The sequence below is a fragment of the Ranitomeya variabilis genome, chromosome 3, assembly GCF_051348905.1.
Source record: "Ranitomeya variabilis isolate aRanVar5 chromosome 3, aRanVar5.hap1, whole genome shotgun sequence".
NCBI lineage: Eukaryota > Metazoa > Chordata > Amphibia > Anura > Dendrobatidae > Ranitomeya > Ranitomeya variabilis.
Window position 1 is genome coordinate 714,173,070 of NC_135234.1, and position 19,017 is coordinate 714,192,086.

The 19,017-nt window shown below is 44.8% G+C and overlaps 1 protein-coding gene across 1 annotated transcript; it reads right to left on the reverse strand.

Moving 5' to 3' along the window:
- Positions 1-669: 669 nt before the first annotated feature.
- POLR1D (RNA polymerase I and III subunit D) lies at positions 670-18,260 on the reverse strand. Its single transcript, XM_077298283.1, has 3 exons — positions 18,090-18,260; positions 5,362-5,436; positions 670-2,678 (listed from the first exon to the last, which is right to left on the reverse strand). Exons 1-3 carry the CDS (start codon positions 18,110-18,112, stop codon positions 2,411-2,413), a joined length of 366 nt encoding a protein of 121 aa, XP_077154398.1. The 5' UTR covers positions 18,113-18,260; the 3' UTR covers positions 670-2,410.
- Between the last annotated feature and the right edge of the window lie 757 nt (positions 18,261-19,017).

The window sequence follows — 19,017 nt, forward strand, 5'->3', positions numbered from 1 at the left end:
CAGAGGTCTTGTTGGGTTAATGCCTTGAAGGGTAAAGTCCGGCTGGTGAAATCCATAAACAAAGATAGGAAATGTGCACACATTCAGTATTTGCAGCAGATGTTTTGAGTTTCTGAGTGAACTTTTCCCAATCAAGAATTGACGATGCAGATTTGAAAAGAAAAAAAAAAAAAAGATGGTTCCAATCCACAAGGTAAAAACGAGCGGCTTGTGCATGTGATTTAAGAAATCTCATTAACTTTGCCGATACTATGAAACGCTGGCTTTTTTCCCCCCATGGAAATAACGAGTGTAAAAAATGTGGCATAAAACACCATCATGTGAACAAGCCCATACATTGTAAACTGACTTATCCATGCCCTTCTCTGGGCGATAGAAATACTGTGCACAAATATTCTTCAGCTCTTGTTTCTCTGTATTTAAAATATTTTTGCTTTGTAAAATATAAAGATGAGGTCTAAACCAGAACTGCAGCACCGTCCCACTCATCTGAACAGGACTAAACTGCAGTACTAGACACAGCCCATGCACAACGGGGGGCGTAGTTTTCAGAACATGCACAGCCCCGTCTCTCCGTTCTCATACGTCCCTCTTTATGAACAGTTACACAACTTCTCAGTGAGTTTGAGCAATCCGCAGTTATTCAGAATAAATCACTGCTCATAAGAAGATGGGAAAAGAAAAGGCTTTATTACTGTTATTAGTAAATAACATATAGATAAAAATCAAAGAGAAGCCATATACAAACAAGTCATTAAATAGGTTTCCATGATTTAAGAAAAAAAAAGGTTCAATTTTTCTTCTCTCCAGAAACAGCGTCACTATGGTTTACGGGCTGTGAGGAGGCAAAGCTGTAATACCAGACACGGCCCACGGACAGGAGTGGCGCTGTTTCTCCAAGAAAGATCACTAATTTTTTTTTTAGATCACTGGACAATACCTTTAAATAAAACACTCTGACATGTACATTTCTCTCAGACATGGTATAGAATTGCAATTACAAAGAAACTTTAACCCTTTCAACGATATTCCGAGAAAAATAAGATGACACAAGTTGGTCTTGTGCTTTATGGCTCAGTTACACGTGCAGGGTCACGACACACGCAGACCACGTGGGGCCATTTTTCTGTGTTGGAGTGCAAGCCTTTTGTCCTGATTGCACTGCACTTTGTCAAGTGTCCCCCAACCCGCGGCTCTTCTGTTCGCAGAAAACAACAATTCCCATCAGGCATGTTAGGAGCTGTAATTTTCATTGCACAGGACAGCCTCAGATCGGGCAGCACTTCCAGCTCAACGCTCCTTACATCTGCAAGAACATGCCAAGAACTTTTCATTTAACACAACCCTTCGCCCCAAGATCTTGACAATTATGCATTACTCAGGGTGCCTTCTCATCGCATTTACACATCGGGGCTCGCATCCAACCCCCGCCCCCGGCAAAACGGGATTCGGGGGAATACACCAACGTGGCCATAGACTATAATGGTGCTGTCAGAGTGAACATGAATTCTGCTGTGCGGAAAAGTGTACTGGAGGCGGACACTCAGACACAGTCTACTACGTCTGCGTGTCCTATACGCCCGAAAATTATGCACAGCTGAGGGAACGTTTGCTCTGGCGGCACCATTATAATCTATGGCCTCACTGGCACATACACCCGAACCCCGTTTTGCCAGAGGAGTTTGGATGCCTCAACGGGACCCAAGAACATGTAACCAAATGCAATGTGAAAGCACCTTACACCCATTTACTGAGTGGTTTTAGGAGGCCATATAGCTTTGATGGTCATCAGTCACCTGACGATTCCCCCTACCTATGCACGCTCAGACGAGTGTCCATGCATCCACGTTGGGGAGACGGGTAATACACTGATGTCAGATACCACTGATGGCAGCTCATCTCCAGTGAGAATAAAACAAGGATTGCGCATGCTGAAATTCCAACATGCCCAATTAGACAAGAGCAAAAAAGATTCAGACTACCCTGGTCTGGAGTCCAGTTCGGTCCTACATGGCAGTGTTCACGTCTATCCTGCGCCCCCTATATCCAGGGCAAATGCCTATGTCTCATGTTATGGGGGCCTAGTAAGAGGCAGGAGCGCCCAGGATGCCAGACAAAGGTCCGCCAGCATGGAAGTGAACACTGCCGTGGTCTGCCGGCCAAGAATCGTTTTGCTTATTATTTGCTGTCAGGATCCCCATAGCTGGTAACTAATAGCTTACATTCATACAACGTGTATGGCCACCATTACCGTCCCATTATAATCCAGCAGTGTGCGCAGTAATGATTGCAGAGTACGTGTGTAACATATAACAGTCATTGCCGGAGGCAGATGAGACCGAGTATTAACACCCTGCATATTGCAAAACGATAACAGTATGAGCCTTATTGCTGCACCCCTCCCCCACGGCTATCGTCTCTTGCCCTCGCCCTTGGACTGACTATGTCGTGTGCTCTTGCTTGAAGACTGCGATCCCTTTTTATCTTTTCTGGAGTCGTCGCTCCTCTTATAGGGGTGTGCGCTGTGCTTTTCAGAATGCCTCCTTTCCCTGCTGTGGTCCCTGGTCTCCTTTTCATCCTCCGATCTCCTGCTGTGCTTCTCCCTATCGGGGGGCAGCGTGTTTTTAATGGTATTGATCAGAAATCGCTTATTGGTGCTGGCGAGGGGACACTTCATCCTGCAAGAGAACAGACAGAGGGGCTGCAGTCAATCAGCGTGTCTTGTGCGCCACCTAGTGGCCAAAGTAAGAACAATGCAAGGAAGGCAAGAACCTGCTTGGATTGAAAACTACTTATTGAGAACGACTTTTACATCTATTTTATGTTTTGCTGGCAATTTCTGCTACCTGTAAATCATGATGACCTTGTAAATGTTGATCAATAGGTCTTGTTCTATTCAGACCTATTGACCAAGATCTGCGGAGATACAGACTGTCTCCGCTGTATATGCAGACAAGTGGTATATCTAGATAGAGATGATATATCTAGATAGAGATGATATATCTAGATAGAGATGATTATATATATATATATATATATATATATATATATATATATATATATATATATAATATATATATATATATATATATATATATATATATATTTCATTGTTAAAGGGATGGTGTTCATGACCTTCTAAGCTTCACATGTTTAGTTTACGTTTACACGGGCAAGGGCAGGGATATATTGCAGAATTGCAAGAATACATGGTATTTTCCTCTGCGAGTTTGATGGGGCAAGTCAGAATCCACAATAGACCCTATTTATCATACTTTATACTATTTGCAAACACATATATACTCACCTTCCCTTGCCCGGTACCCACCATGCCGGTCTCCTGTGATGATGTTTTGTCCTATATGACTACTGATATCATCATCACTGGGGGCTGCGATGTACAAAGGCCGGCAGAGGACCAGGATAATATTACAGGTTAATATCTGTACACCCAAGGTTTCTGCAGCAATTCTGCCCAGTGTGTCAGCTCCAAAATTGATATCAAAGTAAGTCCAGGTCTTTGTAGGAAACTTCTAAGAAGAGTCACATGATTACCTTAAAAATCTGCTGGATAATTTTATAATAACCCATATAAAAGAAACAATTGCATGTAACAGAGTAAGTGAAAAGTCAGTACAACATGCTGCTCCAAACATCAAGTGTACATATAATATTATGAATAAATGTCATATTATTTTAGAGTTAAATAAAGCCACTGGTGAACCACACCAAGTAAGTGGTAAGGAGATGAAGGGGCAAGTAAACCAGAAGTATTCAAAAGTTTCCTCATACCTGCGGTGCCACGACCCCTGCGCGCGTTTCAGCTTATGTGCCTTCTTCTGGGGGTTTTCTGGTTTACTTGCCCCTTCATCGCCTTACCACTTACTTGGTGTGGACCACCAGTGGCTTTATTTAACTCTAAAATAATATGACATTTATTCATAATATTATATGTACACTTGATGTTTGGAGCAGCATGTTGTATTGACTATTCACTTACTTGCCTCTGATCTGCGGTGCCATTTTCTGGTATTTTTCATTATCTTGTCTTTCCCTATTAATATTATGGCTATATGTTTTTTAATAAATTGTCTAATAAAATCATAACTTTATAAATAATTTTCAGTTCTGTTACATGCAATTCTTTCTTTACATGGGTTATCAGTCTTTTTTGCACTGAACTTCTTACAGTCAATTCCCTGCATGGGCACAGGTGTTTTCAATTGTACAGAACTGCATTGTTGTCTGTATCTGCTTCATGGATAATTTTAGAAAAGACCTTCTTCATGAAGAGGTGCGCTGATGGAAGGCGGTGCGGTAAGGAGCAGGCTGGCTCAGTGATCTCAATCAATGTAACAGGGGGGCGCATGCCAGCTGGTGACATATACTAAAAAAGTGTTTACCACTCATAGGGCAAGAACCATACGAATCTTCAGCTAGTTGTGCCCTCCAGGATCGCTCCAATGTTTGCTGGGTTATCTGGAGGTCACTTCTCAATGTAAGTTTATGAGAGCCACACTGTGGCTAGAACGGGGCCAGACCACGGCCAGGACAGGGCCAGGATGCAGATCTCATAGACTTACAATGAAAGCCTGTGACCGTTATCACTGATTTCCAGTCAGTCAGAGGTTATGGTCTCAAGAAGGTGGACTGGAGTGGTGCTGGGAAGAGCTGAAGATGGCGGCTAATGGGTAAAATAAAAAACAAAACGCTAGAGTAAAAAACAGTACAATTTAGTTTATTAAAAGGGGTTGGCCCACTATATCCTAGGTATAGCAGATGCTGGGGGTTCAAAAGCTAGGACCCCCACCGATCCTAACAACAGGACTCTGGAGTTACCCTGCTGCATAGTGAGGGTCACACATGCGCAGTCCCCTCCTGTCATTGTCTATTGGACTAATGGAGATAGCGGAGTGCTGTACTCACTAGCTTAGTAACTCCTGCTGCAAATTAACATGAACATCGCCCTGCACAAACAGGGGACTCCAGAGCACCATTTTTAGGATTGTTTGGTGGGTGGGGGCTAGTCTTAGTGATGGGATTCCTAGTAATAAGACACTACCTAATAGATAGGGGGTATATACCAGAACAGACCCCTAAAAGATACCATAAGAAAAAGCAGGTGCTCCTACGACTGCTGTGTAGAATTGTGAGCCCATATTGGTGGTGTTGTTACAGAGTGCGCCCTGTCTGCCAACTTATTGATTAGCCGATTTGTCACAAGAACATGAATGGAGGCACATATAAAGGCGATACCCTGATTGGGATAAGTGGAAACCCCAAACATCAGTAATCTGGCGCTATACTCCTGAGATATCACTGCCTGCAAAGAAAGTATACTCCCAGCACAGAACAACGTACCAGCCCATTGGCCCCATAGTCTCGGCTCGATCCTTTCCCCTTTTGGCTTCTTTGAGAAGCTCTTCTACTGCTTTCCTGCAAAAAAAAAAATGAAAAAAAAATAAATATATATAATATGTATATAATACAATTGTAATCAGATAAAGGACCATAAAATGTTGTAGCAGATAGCGAGACGCTGTAGGACGCTGCTGCAGACAGAACAGTGGAGACAGCGGTGATCATTGTGTCTTATCAGCTCCGGCTGCAATCACAGCGGACAGGAGGGCCCAGGCGTCCTGATTACGACTTCTAGACCAAAGAGAACATTGCTGACAACCACAAGTCTGTGAATAAAGGGCACCAGACTGAGCGGCTGCTCCTACTCCCTCCATAGTCACAAGTGCTCTGACACTTCAAGACGACTCGCAACCAGAGCAAAAGTGCTCAGTTTCCACTACAGTGTTATTCCCACTGCACCCCTGAGTCCTATGTTTTTTAAATCCGCCATATGGATGCAGAGATATGATCATTTTATTTAATGCTAAGTTTACTGTCTTTACCAAGGGGGCGATGATAACGAGCTTCTCTGGAGGCGTTTCTATAGATTGCACTGCATAATTACCCAGCACCACCGCCCCCTTGTAAGGACCAAAAAATAAACAGAAAATAATAATAATAAAAAAATCCCTATGTCTGAAACCATATAGAAGGGTTTGTTTTTCTTTTTTTAAACAGAATACTTAGGGGAGTAGCAGGAATAAAAGAGGAGGATACTGACCAGGGCTGTGGAGTTGGAGTCGGAGTCGGTGTCCCATTTTGGTGGAGACAGTATAAAATGGACAGACTCCGACTCCTAAAATATATAATACATTGGGTGCAGTAGTACAATGCAGGAGGTGCCATAAATGTTTTCATAATAATTTGGGAATGTTCTGAAATGTCCTATAAATGTCTATTCTGTTCCTGATCTAAGGATCCGGGCTGTTAGTTGAGATGAATCTGTGCTGCACTTTATGCACATGCTCAGCAGTAACCAGTGCTGTGGTGTCAGAGTTGAGATGAATCTGTGCTGCACTTTATGCACATGCTCAGTATTGACCAGTGCTGTGGGGTCAGAGTTGAGATGAATCTGTGCTGCACTTTATGCACATGCTCAGTATTGACCAGTGCTGTGGGGTCAGAGTTGAGATGAATCTGTGCTGCACTTTATGCACATGCTCAGTAGTGAAGCAGTGCTGTGGAGTCGGGGTCCGGGAAATTGAGGAGTCGGAGGTTTGGCTTTCTAACTCCACAGCCCTGATACTGATGCTTCCCGTTCTGTCATCAGAGGCAGGATTACAACTGTATATAACAATTCTATATAAATAATCCAGAATTTACCATTAATCATAGATGAAGTCACAGCTCACCTCCTCCCCCTCTCTGCACTAATCAGAGATCATGCCCACAATACTGTTGCATAGAAGTCAATGCGTCATCCCATATATTGCTTCCTGTAGGTGGTTACTGTAAAACGTACAGCTCAGACAAAGTGAAAGCCTCAGTAATGATGTAAAGAAAATAGAATAAAAATAATATCTACAATCAAAGTTAAAATAGATTACAGAGAAATAATACACACTCCTCAACACAGAAATTGCAACACCAAGAAGAAAAAGTTATGGAATTATGGAAATCACAGGATGGATAGACATGTTAGTGATATACAAATGATGAAAAAATAAAAACCTCTATTCAATATTGAGTATGAGGGCCACGTGCAGAAATCCCGGCACTTACAGCCTTGGTTACCATCAGTGATGTTATTAATGGCTGTCTGAGGAATGTTCTGCCACGTTGAATGCACTTGGGAAGAAAATCAAGATCCGCTGATGGCAGCTCACTTTGCAATTGCCAACCAATAATTTCTCAGATGTCCTTGATGGAAGACAAGTCCAGAGACGCTGCAGGCCATGGTAGCCGTTTAGGCCATGCAGGCTGCTCACAGCAGCAAAAGCAAGATACGGCCTGGTGAGGTCCCGTTGAAAAACGGCTCCTGGGAAAATTTGGAAACATGGCGATACCAATGGCTCCACCAATAGAACACTGCGCTATTAGTGTACCTGTGTCTTGAAATCACAGGAGTAGTGTGACATTTCCTCATGAAGTCCTCTTCAGTGACCTCACATCACCGCTCTCAAAAGATGCAGAGTAAGACGGCAATAGAGGTCTATCCTCTTCAGCGAGGAGTCCCGCTTTTGTCTTGGACACAATGACGGCCAGAGATTAGTCTGGAGAACAAGTGGGTAATGTCATGAAGAGGACTTCAAAAGGGAGCTGCCAGCAGTGGATCTTGAAGATTGCTGCTATGCACACCTATTTATACGGACCGTGTGTCAGCGTAAACCACACGGAGACATGTGCGTTTTTACCGGCAGCATGGATGGCAAGGGCCAATACAAGTCTATGGGTTGGTGTAAAACACGTACAGCACATGGGTGGCATCCGTGTATTATCCGTGTGCTGTACGTGTTTAACATTGCAAAGTATAGGAGAAGCTTTGTCATTCCTTTTATTTTGCCATAATGGAAAAACGGATGACACGTGGATCCAAAACGCCTTAATGTTGCAATTTCATTGTTGAAAAGTGTACGAGTCAAAAAAATCATGCTACTATAAAAATTACTTGGCCCCCCCAAAAAACACGACCTCATTACAGGAAAATAAAAAATGTCTATTGTAATGTGAAGATGCTTAATTCTGTATTGGGAGGTGAGCGGCACCAGTGACATCACATCTACATATCAGGACAGGTATTCTGCAGCCATCCTATCTAATAAAGACAGGTGAACTACACCTACCAGTCCTGCCCACGTCCCGCCAGCTACATGTAGAAATCACGTCCCTGATATTGCTCTCCTCCAAAGGCAAAAGTGAGCAACACCAGAATTACCCTTTAAGCCTGTTACTAGGGGGTTAATGCTATTGACCAGCCATAACACAACACCATTGTACTATTATTAAGTAACAGACTAACTGCATTTACAAATCTGTGGCTTCAGAGCAGAAATCTTCAGGTATTCTCTGCTGTTTCAGAGTCTGTTCCGAGCTCTAAATCTAGTCATTATACATCACACGTGCCCATGGCTATACACCAGCCATCACTGAGACACGTCCACTTGTGATCTACTGTAGTCTGTGGGTCCGTGACAACCATTGACAACACATGGACGGCATCAGTGTGTAATCCGCGCGCTGTTCATTTTTATTTTTGTAGTGCTAGATGCTTTGCAAAGTTTTTTTTTTTTTTTTTTTTTATTTGCAAACGAGAAAATCAGGGGGGGGTAAAGATTCCAGGACAAAACACTGATGTTTTGAGCTCGTTTTTCTCGCATACAGGACAAAAAACCCCAAAAGGACGTCAGAATGAGGCCTTTATGGGAGAACACCTCCTGTTTACATCAGGGGAGCTGCTGCCAACCAAAGATATATTTTCTGTCTGCAAAAAAGGTACAATCAATAAAAAACATTAATTTGGTAACGGGGCCAATTTCTTGACATCCTACAGTGTAAAGAGACATAACTGATGTGTGCCCCGCTGCACTATAGAGACACAGCTAGACTAATAAACGACCCCTATACCTGATCTCCAGGTGGGTGTTACATACATTACTATAGGGGCACAGCTAGACTAATAAACGACCCCTATACCTGATCTCCAGGTGGGTGTTAAATACATTACTATGGGGGCACAGCTAGACTAATAAACGACCCCTATACCTGATCTCCAGGTGGGTGTTATATACATTACTATAGGGGCACAGCTAGACTAATAAACGACCCCTATACCAGATATCCAGGTGGGTGTTAAATACATTACTATAGGGGCACAGCTAGACTAATAAACGACCCCTATACCAGATATCCAGGTGGGTGTTACATACATTACTATAGGGGCACAGCTAGACTAATAAACGACCCCTATACCTGATCTCCAGGTGGGTGTTACATACATTACTATAGGGGCACAGCTAGACTAATAAACGACCCCTATACCTGATCTCCAGGTGGGTGTTACATACATTACTATAGGGGCACAGCTAGACTAATAAACGACCCCTATACCTGATCTCCAGGTGGGTGTTACATACATTACTATAGGGGCACAGCTAGACCAGTAAACGACCCCTATACCTGATCTCCAGGTGGGTGTTACATACATTACTGTAGGGGCACAGCTAGACTAATAAACGACCCCTATACCAGATATCCAGGTGGGTGCTACATACATTACTATAGGGGCACAGCTAGACTAATAAACGACCCCTATACCTGATCTCCAGGTGGGTGTTACATACATTACTATAGGGGCACAGCTAGACTAATAAACGACCCCTATACCTGATCTCCAGGTGGGTGTTACATACATTACTATAGGGGCACAGCTAGACTAATAAACGACCCCTATACCTGATCTCCAGGTGGGTGTTCCATACATTACTATAGGGGCACAGCTAGACTAATAAACGACCCCTATACCTGATCTCCAGGTGGGTGTTACATACATTACTATAGGGGCACAGCTAGACTAATAAACGACCCCTATACCTGATCTCCAGGTGGGTGTTACATACATTACTATAGGGGCACAGCTAGACTAATAAACGACCCCTATACCTGATCTCCAGGTGGGTGTTACATACATTACTATAGGGGCACAGCTAGACCAGTAAACGACCCCTATACCTGATCTCCAGGTGGGTGTTACATACATTACTGTAGGGGCACAGCCAGACTAATAAACGACCCCTATACCTGATCTCCAGGTGGGTGTTACATACATTACTATAGGGGCACAGCTAGACTAATAAACGACCCCTATACCTGATCTCCAGGTGGGTGTTATATACATTACTATAGGGGCACAGCTAGACTAGTAAACGACCCCTATACCTGATCTCCAGGTGGGTGTTACATACATTACTATAGGGACACAGCTAGACTAATAAACGACCCCTATACCTGATCTCCAGGTGGGTGTTACATACATTACTATAGGGGCACAGCTAGACTAATAAACGACCCCTATACCTGATCTCCAGGTGGGTGTTACATACATTACTATAGGGACACAGCTAGACTAATAAACGACCCCTATACCTGATCTCCAGGTGGGTGTCACATACATTACTGTAGGGGCACAGCTAAACTAATAAACGACCCCTATACCTGATCTCCAGGTGGGTGTCACATACATTACTATAGGGGCACAGCTAGACTAGTAAACGACCCCTATACCTGATCTCCAGGTGGGTGTTACATACATTACTATAGGGGCACAGCTAGACTAATAAACGACCCCTATACCTGATCTCCAGGTGGGTGTTACATACATTACTATAGGGGCACAGCTAGACTAGTAAACGACCCCTATACCTGATCTCCAGGTGGGTGTTACATACATTACTGTAGGGGCACAGCTAGACTAATAAACGACCCCTATACCTGATCTCCAGGTGGGTGTCACATACATTACTATAGGGGCACAGCTAGACTAGTAAACGACCCCTATACCTGATCTCCAGGTGGGTGTCACATACATTACTATAGGGGCACAGCTAGACTAGTAAACGACCCCTATACCTGATCTCCAGGTGGGTGTTATATACATTACTATAGGGGCACAGCTAGACTAGTAAACGACCCCTATACCTGATCTCCAGGTGGGTGTTACATACATTACTGTAGGGGCACAGCTAGACTAATAAACGACCCCTATACCTGATCTCCAGGTGGGTGTCACATACATTACTATAGGGGCACAGCTAGACTAGTAAACGACCCCTATACCTGATCTCCAGGTGGGTGTTACATACATTACTATAGGGGCACAGCTAGACTAATAAACGACCCCTATACCAGATATCCAGGTGGGTGTTACATACATTACTATAGGGGCACAGCTAGACTAATAAACGACCCCTATACCTGATCTCCAGGTGGGTGTTACATACATTACTATAGGGGCACAGCTAGACCAGTAAACGACCCCTATACGTGATCTCCAGGTGGGTGTTACATACATTACTGTAGGGGCACAGCTAGACTAATAAACGACCCCTATACCAGATATCCAGGTGGGTGTTACATACATTACTATAGGGGCACAGCTAGACTAATAAACGACCCCTATACCTGATCTCCAGGTGGGTGTTACATACATTACTATAGGGGCACAGCTAGACTAATAAACGACCCCTATACCTGATCTCCAGGTGGGTGTTACATACATTACTATAGGGGCACAGCTAGACTAATAAACGACCCCTATACCTGATCTCCAGGTGGGTGTTCCATACATTACTATAGGGGCACAGCTAGACTAATAAACGACCCCTATACCTGATCTCCAGGTGGGTGTTACATACATTACTATAGGGGCACAGCTAGACTAATAAACGACCCCTATACCTGATCTCCAGGTGGGTGTTACATACATTACTATAGGGGCACAGCTAGACTAATAAACGACCCCTATACCTGATCTCCAGGTGGGTGTTACATACATTACTATAGGGGCACAGCTAGACCAGTAAACGACCCCTATACCTGATCTCCAGGTGGGTGTTACATACATTACTGTAGGGGCACAGCCAGACTAATAAACGACCCCTATACCTGATCTCCAGGTGGGTGTTACATACATTACTATAGGGGCACAGCTAGACTAATAAACGACCCCTATACCTGATCTCCAGGTGGGTGTTACATACATTACTATAGGGGCACAGCTAGACTAGTAAACGACCCCTATACCTGATCTCCAGGTGGGTGTTACATACATTACTGTAGGGGCACAGCTAGACTAATAAACGACCCCTATACCTGATCTCCAGGTGGGTGTCACATACATTACTATAGGGGCACAGCTAGACTAGTAAACGACCCCTATACCTGATCTCCAGGTGGGTGTCACATACATTACTATAGGGGCACAGCTAGACTAGTAAACGACCCCTATACCTGATCTCCAGGTGGGTGTTATATACATTACTATAGGGGCACAGCTAGACTAGTAAACGACCCCTATACCTGATCTCCAGGTGGGTGTTACATACATTACTGTAGGGGCACAGCTAGACTAATAAACGACCCCTATACCTGATCTCCAGGTGGGTGTCACATACATTACTATAGGGGCACAGCTAGACTAGTAAACGACCCCTATACCTGATCTCCAGGTGGGTGTTACATACATTACTATAGGGGCACAGCTAGACTAATAAACGACCCCTATACCAGATATCCAGGTGGGTGTTACATACATTACTATAGGGGCACAGCTAGACTAATAAACGACCCCTATACCTGATCTCCAGGTGGGTGTTACATACATTACTATAGGGGCACAGCTAGACCAGTAAACGACCCCTATACGTGATCTCCAGGTGGGTGTTACATACATTACTGTAGGGGCACAGCTAGACTAATAAACGACCCCTATACCAGATATCCAGGTGGGTGTTACATACATTACTATAGGGGCACAGCTAGACTAATAAACGACCCCTATACCTGATCTCCAGGTGGGTGTTACATACATTACTATAGGGGCACAGCTAGACTAATAAACGACCCCTATACCTGATCTCCAGGTGGGTGTTACATACATTACTATAGGGGCACAGCTAGACTAATAAACGACCCCTATACCTGATCTCCAGGTGGGTGTTCCATACATTACTATAGGGGCACAGCTAGACTAATAAACGACCCCTATACCTGATCTCCAGGTGGGTGTTACATACATTACTATAGGGGCACAGCTAGACTAATAAACGACCCCTATACCTGATCTCCAGGTGGGTGTTACATACATTACTATAGGGGCACAGCTAGACTAATAAACGACCCCTATACCTGATCTCCAGGTGGGTGTTACATACATTACTATAGGGGCACAGCTAGACCAGTAAACGACCCCTATACCTGATCTCCAGGTGGGTGTTACATACATTACTGTAGGGGCACAGCCAGACTAATAAACGACCCCTATACCTGATCTCCAGGTGGGTGTTACATACATTACTATAGGGGCACAGCTAGACTAATAAACGACCCCTATACCTGATCTCCAGGTGGGTGTTCCATACATTACTATAGGGACACAGCTAGACTAATAAACGACCCCTATACCTGATCTCCAGGTGGGTGTTACATACATTACTATAGGGGCACAGCTAGACTAATAAACGACCCCTATACCTGATCTCCAGGTGGGTGTTACATACATTACTATAGGGACACAGCTAGACTAATAAACGACCCCTATACCTGATCTCCAGGTGGGTGTCACATACATTACTGTAGGGGCACAGCTAAACTAATAAACGACCCCTATACCAGATATCCAGGTGGGTGTTACATACATTACTATAGGGGCACAGCTAGACTAGTAAACGACCCCTATACCTGATCTCCAGGTGGGTGTTACATACATTACTGTAGGGGCACAGCTAGACTAATAAACGGCCCCTATACCTGATCTCCAGGTGGGTGTCACATACATTACTATAGGGGCACAGCTAGACTAGTAAACGACCCCTATACCTGATCTCCAGGTGGGTGTCACATACATTACTATAGGGGCACAGCTAGACTAGTAAACGACCCCTATACCTGATCTCCAGGTGGGTGTTATATACATTACTATAGGGGCACAGCTAGACTAGTAAACGACCCCTATACCTGATCTCCAGGTGGGTGTTACATACATTACTGTAGGGGCACAGCTAGACTAATAAACGACCCCTATACCTGATCTCCAGGTGGGTGTCACATACATTACTATAGGGGCACAGCTAGACTAGTAAACGACCCCTATACCTGATCTCCAGGTGGGTGTTACATACATTACTATAGGGGCACAGCTAGACTAATAAACGACCCCTATACCTGATCTCCAGGTGGTTGTCACATACATTACTATAGGGGCACAGCTAGACTAATAAACGACCCCTATACCTGATCTCCAGGTGGGTATTATATACATTACTATAGGGGCACAGCTAGACTAGTAAACGACCCCTATACCTGATCTCCAGGTGGGTGTTACATACATTACTATAGGGACACAGCTAGACTAATAAACGACCCCTATACCTGATCTCCAGGTGGGTGTTACATACATTACTATAGGGGCACAGCTAGACTAATAAACGACCCCTATACCTGATCTCCAGGTGGGTGTTACATACATTACTATAGGGACACAGCTAGACTAATAAACGACCCCTATACCTGATCTCCAGGTGGGTGTTACATACATTACTATAGGGACACAGCTAGACTAGTAAACGACCCCTATACCTGATCTCCAGGTGGGTGTTACATACATTACTGTAGGGGCACAGCTAGACTAGTAAACGACCCCTATACCTGATCTCCAGGTGGGTGTCACATACATTACTATAGGGGCACAGCTAGACTAGTAAACGACCCCTATACCTGATCTCCAGGTGGGTGTTATATACATTACTATAGGGGCACAGCTAGACTAGTAAACGACCCCTATACCTGATCTCCAGGTGGGTGTTACATACATTACTGTAGGGGCACAGCTAGACTAATAAACGACCCCTATACCTGATCTCCAGGTGGGTGTCACATACATTACTATAGGGGCACAGCTAGACTAGTAAACGACCCCTATACCTGATCTCCAGGTGGGTGTTACATACATTACTATAGGGGCACAGCTAGACTAATAAACGACCCCTATACCTGATCTCCAGGTGGGTGTCACATACATTACTATAGGGGCACAGCTAGACTAATAAACGACCCCTATACCTGATCTCCAGGTGGACGTTACATACATTACTATAGGGGCACAGCTAGACTAATAAACGACCCCTACACCTGATCTCCAGGTGGGTGTTACATACATTACTATAGGGGCACAGCTAGACTAATAAACGACCCCTATATCTGATCTCCAGGTGGGTGTTACATACATTACTGTAGGGGCACAGCTAGACTAATAAACGACCCCTATATCTGATCTCCAGGTGGGTGTTACATACATTACTGTAGGGGCACAGCTAGACTAATAAACGACCCCTATATCTGATCTCCAGGTGGGTGTTACATACATTACTATAGGGGCACAGCTAGACTAATAAACGACCCCTATACCTGATCTCCAGGTGGGTGTTACATACATTACTATGGGGGCACAGCTAGACTAATAAACGACCCCTATATCTGATCTCCAGGTGGGTGTTACATACATTACTATAGGGGCACAGCTAGACTAATAAACGACCCCTATACCTGATCTCCAGGTGGGTGTTACATACATTACTGTAGGGGCACAGCTAGACTAATAAACGACCCCTATACCTGATCTCCAGGTGGGTGTTACATACATTACTATGGGGGCACAACTAGACTAGTAAACGACCCCTATACCTGATCTCCAGGTGGGTGTCACATACATTACTATAGGGGCACAACTAGACTAGTAAACGACCCCTATACCTGATCTCCAGGTGGGTGTTACATACATTACTATGGGGGCACAGCTAGACTAATAAACGACCCCTATACCTGATCTCCAGGTGGGTGTTACATACATTACTATGGGGGCACAGCTAGACTAATAAACGACCCCTATACCTGATCTCCAGGTGGGTGTTACATACATTACTATAGGGGCACAGCTAGACTAGTAAACGACCCCTATACCTGATCTCCAGGTGGGTGTTACATACATTACTATAGGGGCACAGCTAGACTAATAAACGACCCCTATACCTGATCTCCAGGTGGGTGTTACATACATTACTGTAGGGGCACAGCTAGACTAATAAACGACCCCTATACCTGATCTCCAGGTGGGTGTTACATACATTACTATGGGGGCACAGCTAGACTAATAAACGACCCCTATACCTGATCTCCAGGTGGGTGTTACATACATTACTATGGGGGCACAACTAGACTAGTAAACGACCCCTATACCTGATCTCCAGGTGGGTGTTACATACATTACTATGGGGGCACAACTAGACTAGTAAACGACCCCTATACCTGATCTCCAGGTGGGTGTCACATACATTACTATAGGGGCACAACTAGACTAGTAAACGACCCCTATACCTGATCTCCAGGTGGGTGTTACATACATTACTATGGGGGCACAGCTAGACTAGTAAATGACCCCTATACCTGATCTCCAGGTGGGTGTCACATACATTACTATAGGGGCACAACTAGACTAATAAACGACCCCTATACCTGATCTCCAGGTGGGTGTCACATACATTACTATAGGGGCACAGCTAGACTAGTAAATGACCCCTATACCTGATCTCCAGGTGGGTGTCACATACATTACTATAGGGGCACAACTAGACTAATAAACGACCCCTATACCTGATCTCCAGGTGGGTGTTACATACATTACTATGGGGGCACAGCTAGACTAGTAAATGACCCCTATACCTGATCTCCAGGTGGGTGTCACATACATTACTATAGGGGCACAACTAGACTAATAAACGACCCCTATACCTGATCTCCAGGTGGGTGTCACATACATTACTATAGGGGCACAACTAGACTAGTAAACGACCCCTATACCTGATCTCCAGGTGGGTGTTACATACATTACTATGGGGGCACAGCTAGACTAGTAAATGACCCCTATACCTGATCTCCAGGTGGGTGTCACATACATTACTATAGGGGCACAACTAGACTAATAAACGACCCCTATACCTGATCTCCAGGTGGGTGTCACATACATTACTATAGGGGCACAACTAGACTAATAAACGACCCCTATACCTGATCTCCAGGTGGGTGTTACATACATTATTATGGGGGCACAGCTAGACTAGTAAATGACCCCTATACCTGATCTCCAGGTGGGTGTCACATACATTACTATAGGGGCACAACTAGACTAATAAACGACCCCTATACCTGATCTCCAGGTGGGTGTCACATACATTACTATAGGGGCACAACTAGACTAATAAAGACCCCTATACCTGATCTCCAGGTGGGTGTTACATACATTACTATAGGGGCACAGCTAGACTAATAAACGACCCCTATACCTGATCTCCAGGCGGGTGTTACATACATTACAGCAGGTCTATCCTTATTTCCCAGACCAGTGTGGCCCCTCGCCGGTCTCCTGCAATAGACAATGTCCAGTGACTGCTGCACCATTACACCCGAGCAGTAGGACAGCGCTTCTGTCATTTGGATGGAATCTGCAGGCTGCAGCCATCATGCCACATTGCTTATGTCAGGGGAGGACCGGAGAAAAGTCATGGATTATAGATTTTTTTTTACTATATTTATGCCGCATCATAGGAGACATAGGACAACCCCTTTAAGGATAAATGTAACCAAACTTCTCACTGTTCTAGCAGAATTAAGAGTGCAGCTCTGAAGAAACATACAAGCTCAATGTTTTGGCTGGAGGCACAGTCCCTAGCATCCATCATGTACAGCAGCAACATGGAGCTTACAGAGCAGGAGCACGTCGATGTGGGGCTGCATACGGGGCACTATGGCTGTAAATGTGGGGGTGCTGAGGTGGCTATGAACTGTGGGGACACCTGGCAGCACAACAGTGCAGCTGGCACCTTTCAGGGCTTTGCCCCATTCACACGTCCAACTGCAATGGTGATAACATGCACACACTAAGTACACGGTGTCCTGCAGAGGTCACACAGCAGAGTCCCTACCGCTCCAGCTCTTCCTCCTTCATTGCGCCTCCACTCGTAAAAATCCGGAACCACGAACCGGAAGCTGCCAACCAAAGCTTCACAGCGTAATGCCAACCATCAATAGCGACTTCCGGCGCCGTGACGTAAGCACGCTGAGACGCGGCTGGAACGCTGTGCTGCGTTTACGTCACACGTCGGGCTGGTCAAGTGATGTAGTTGTGAGCTGCTGAAGTTGTTGTCACCAAGCAGTTAGTGACCTGGGAATAATTGCCATTTATTATTACACAGCAACCTATCTGGTATAACTAATAATGGACACGGATAGAACATGTGCCGCCATATTGGTCACATGCTTCTTCTGTGGGGTCTAGGAAGTTTCAGACTGTTTGTGACATGGACATTTAATGGGGGATTCCACTTTCAGGAAAGTGCTCCCTGAACTAAAATAAATAAAATAGTAAACAGAGCGGGTACTTACCCTCCCCGGGTCCAGCATCGGTTGCAGCAGTGACGTCACGCCAACAGCTCACATCACCGCTGCAGCCCATCACTGAGCGCAGATAGATCTGTCGACATCACCGCTGCAGCCCATCGCTGAGCGTAGATAGATCTGTCGACATGACGTCACTGCTGCAGTCAAAAGACTGAGACCCGAGCTGGACCGAAGTGAGACTATTTGTTATTTTTGGGATTTTACAGCATGTGGGGGTCTCTTTTCTGGAGGTTGAGAATAATGAAATAATGCAAAACTTCATGTCGAAATCACTGACCAGGAAAGGTTGGATGGAGCACAGGATACGAGTGGACAATGAGACTCCATTCAAAGTCAATGGCACGATGTCCCCTAACTCACAGCTCTGAAAGACAGGAACGAGGGACGTGTACGGTGGCACTCTGAGCCCCTCTAAGCGCATCCCTGTCCCCACCCGGGTTATTTTGTGCATCC

Excerpts from the sequence above, each read along its gene's own strand:
- POLR1D (XM_077298283.1), bottom strand. The coding sequence starts at position 18,112 with ATGAAGGAGGAAGAGCTGGAGCG. Across the intron at positions 5,437-18,089 it reads AAGGAGGAAGAGCTGGAGCG|GAAAGCAGTAGAAGAGCTTC; the intron begins GTAGGGACTCTG and ends TTTTTTTTGCAG. Across the intron at positions 2,679-5,361 it reads ACTATGGGGCCAATGGGCTG|GATGAAGTGTCCCCTCGCCA; the intron begins GTACGTTGTTCT and ends GTTCTCTTGCAG.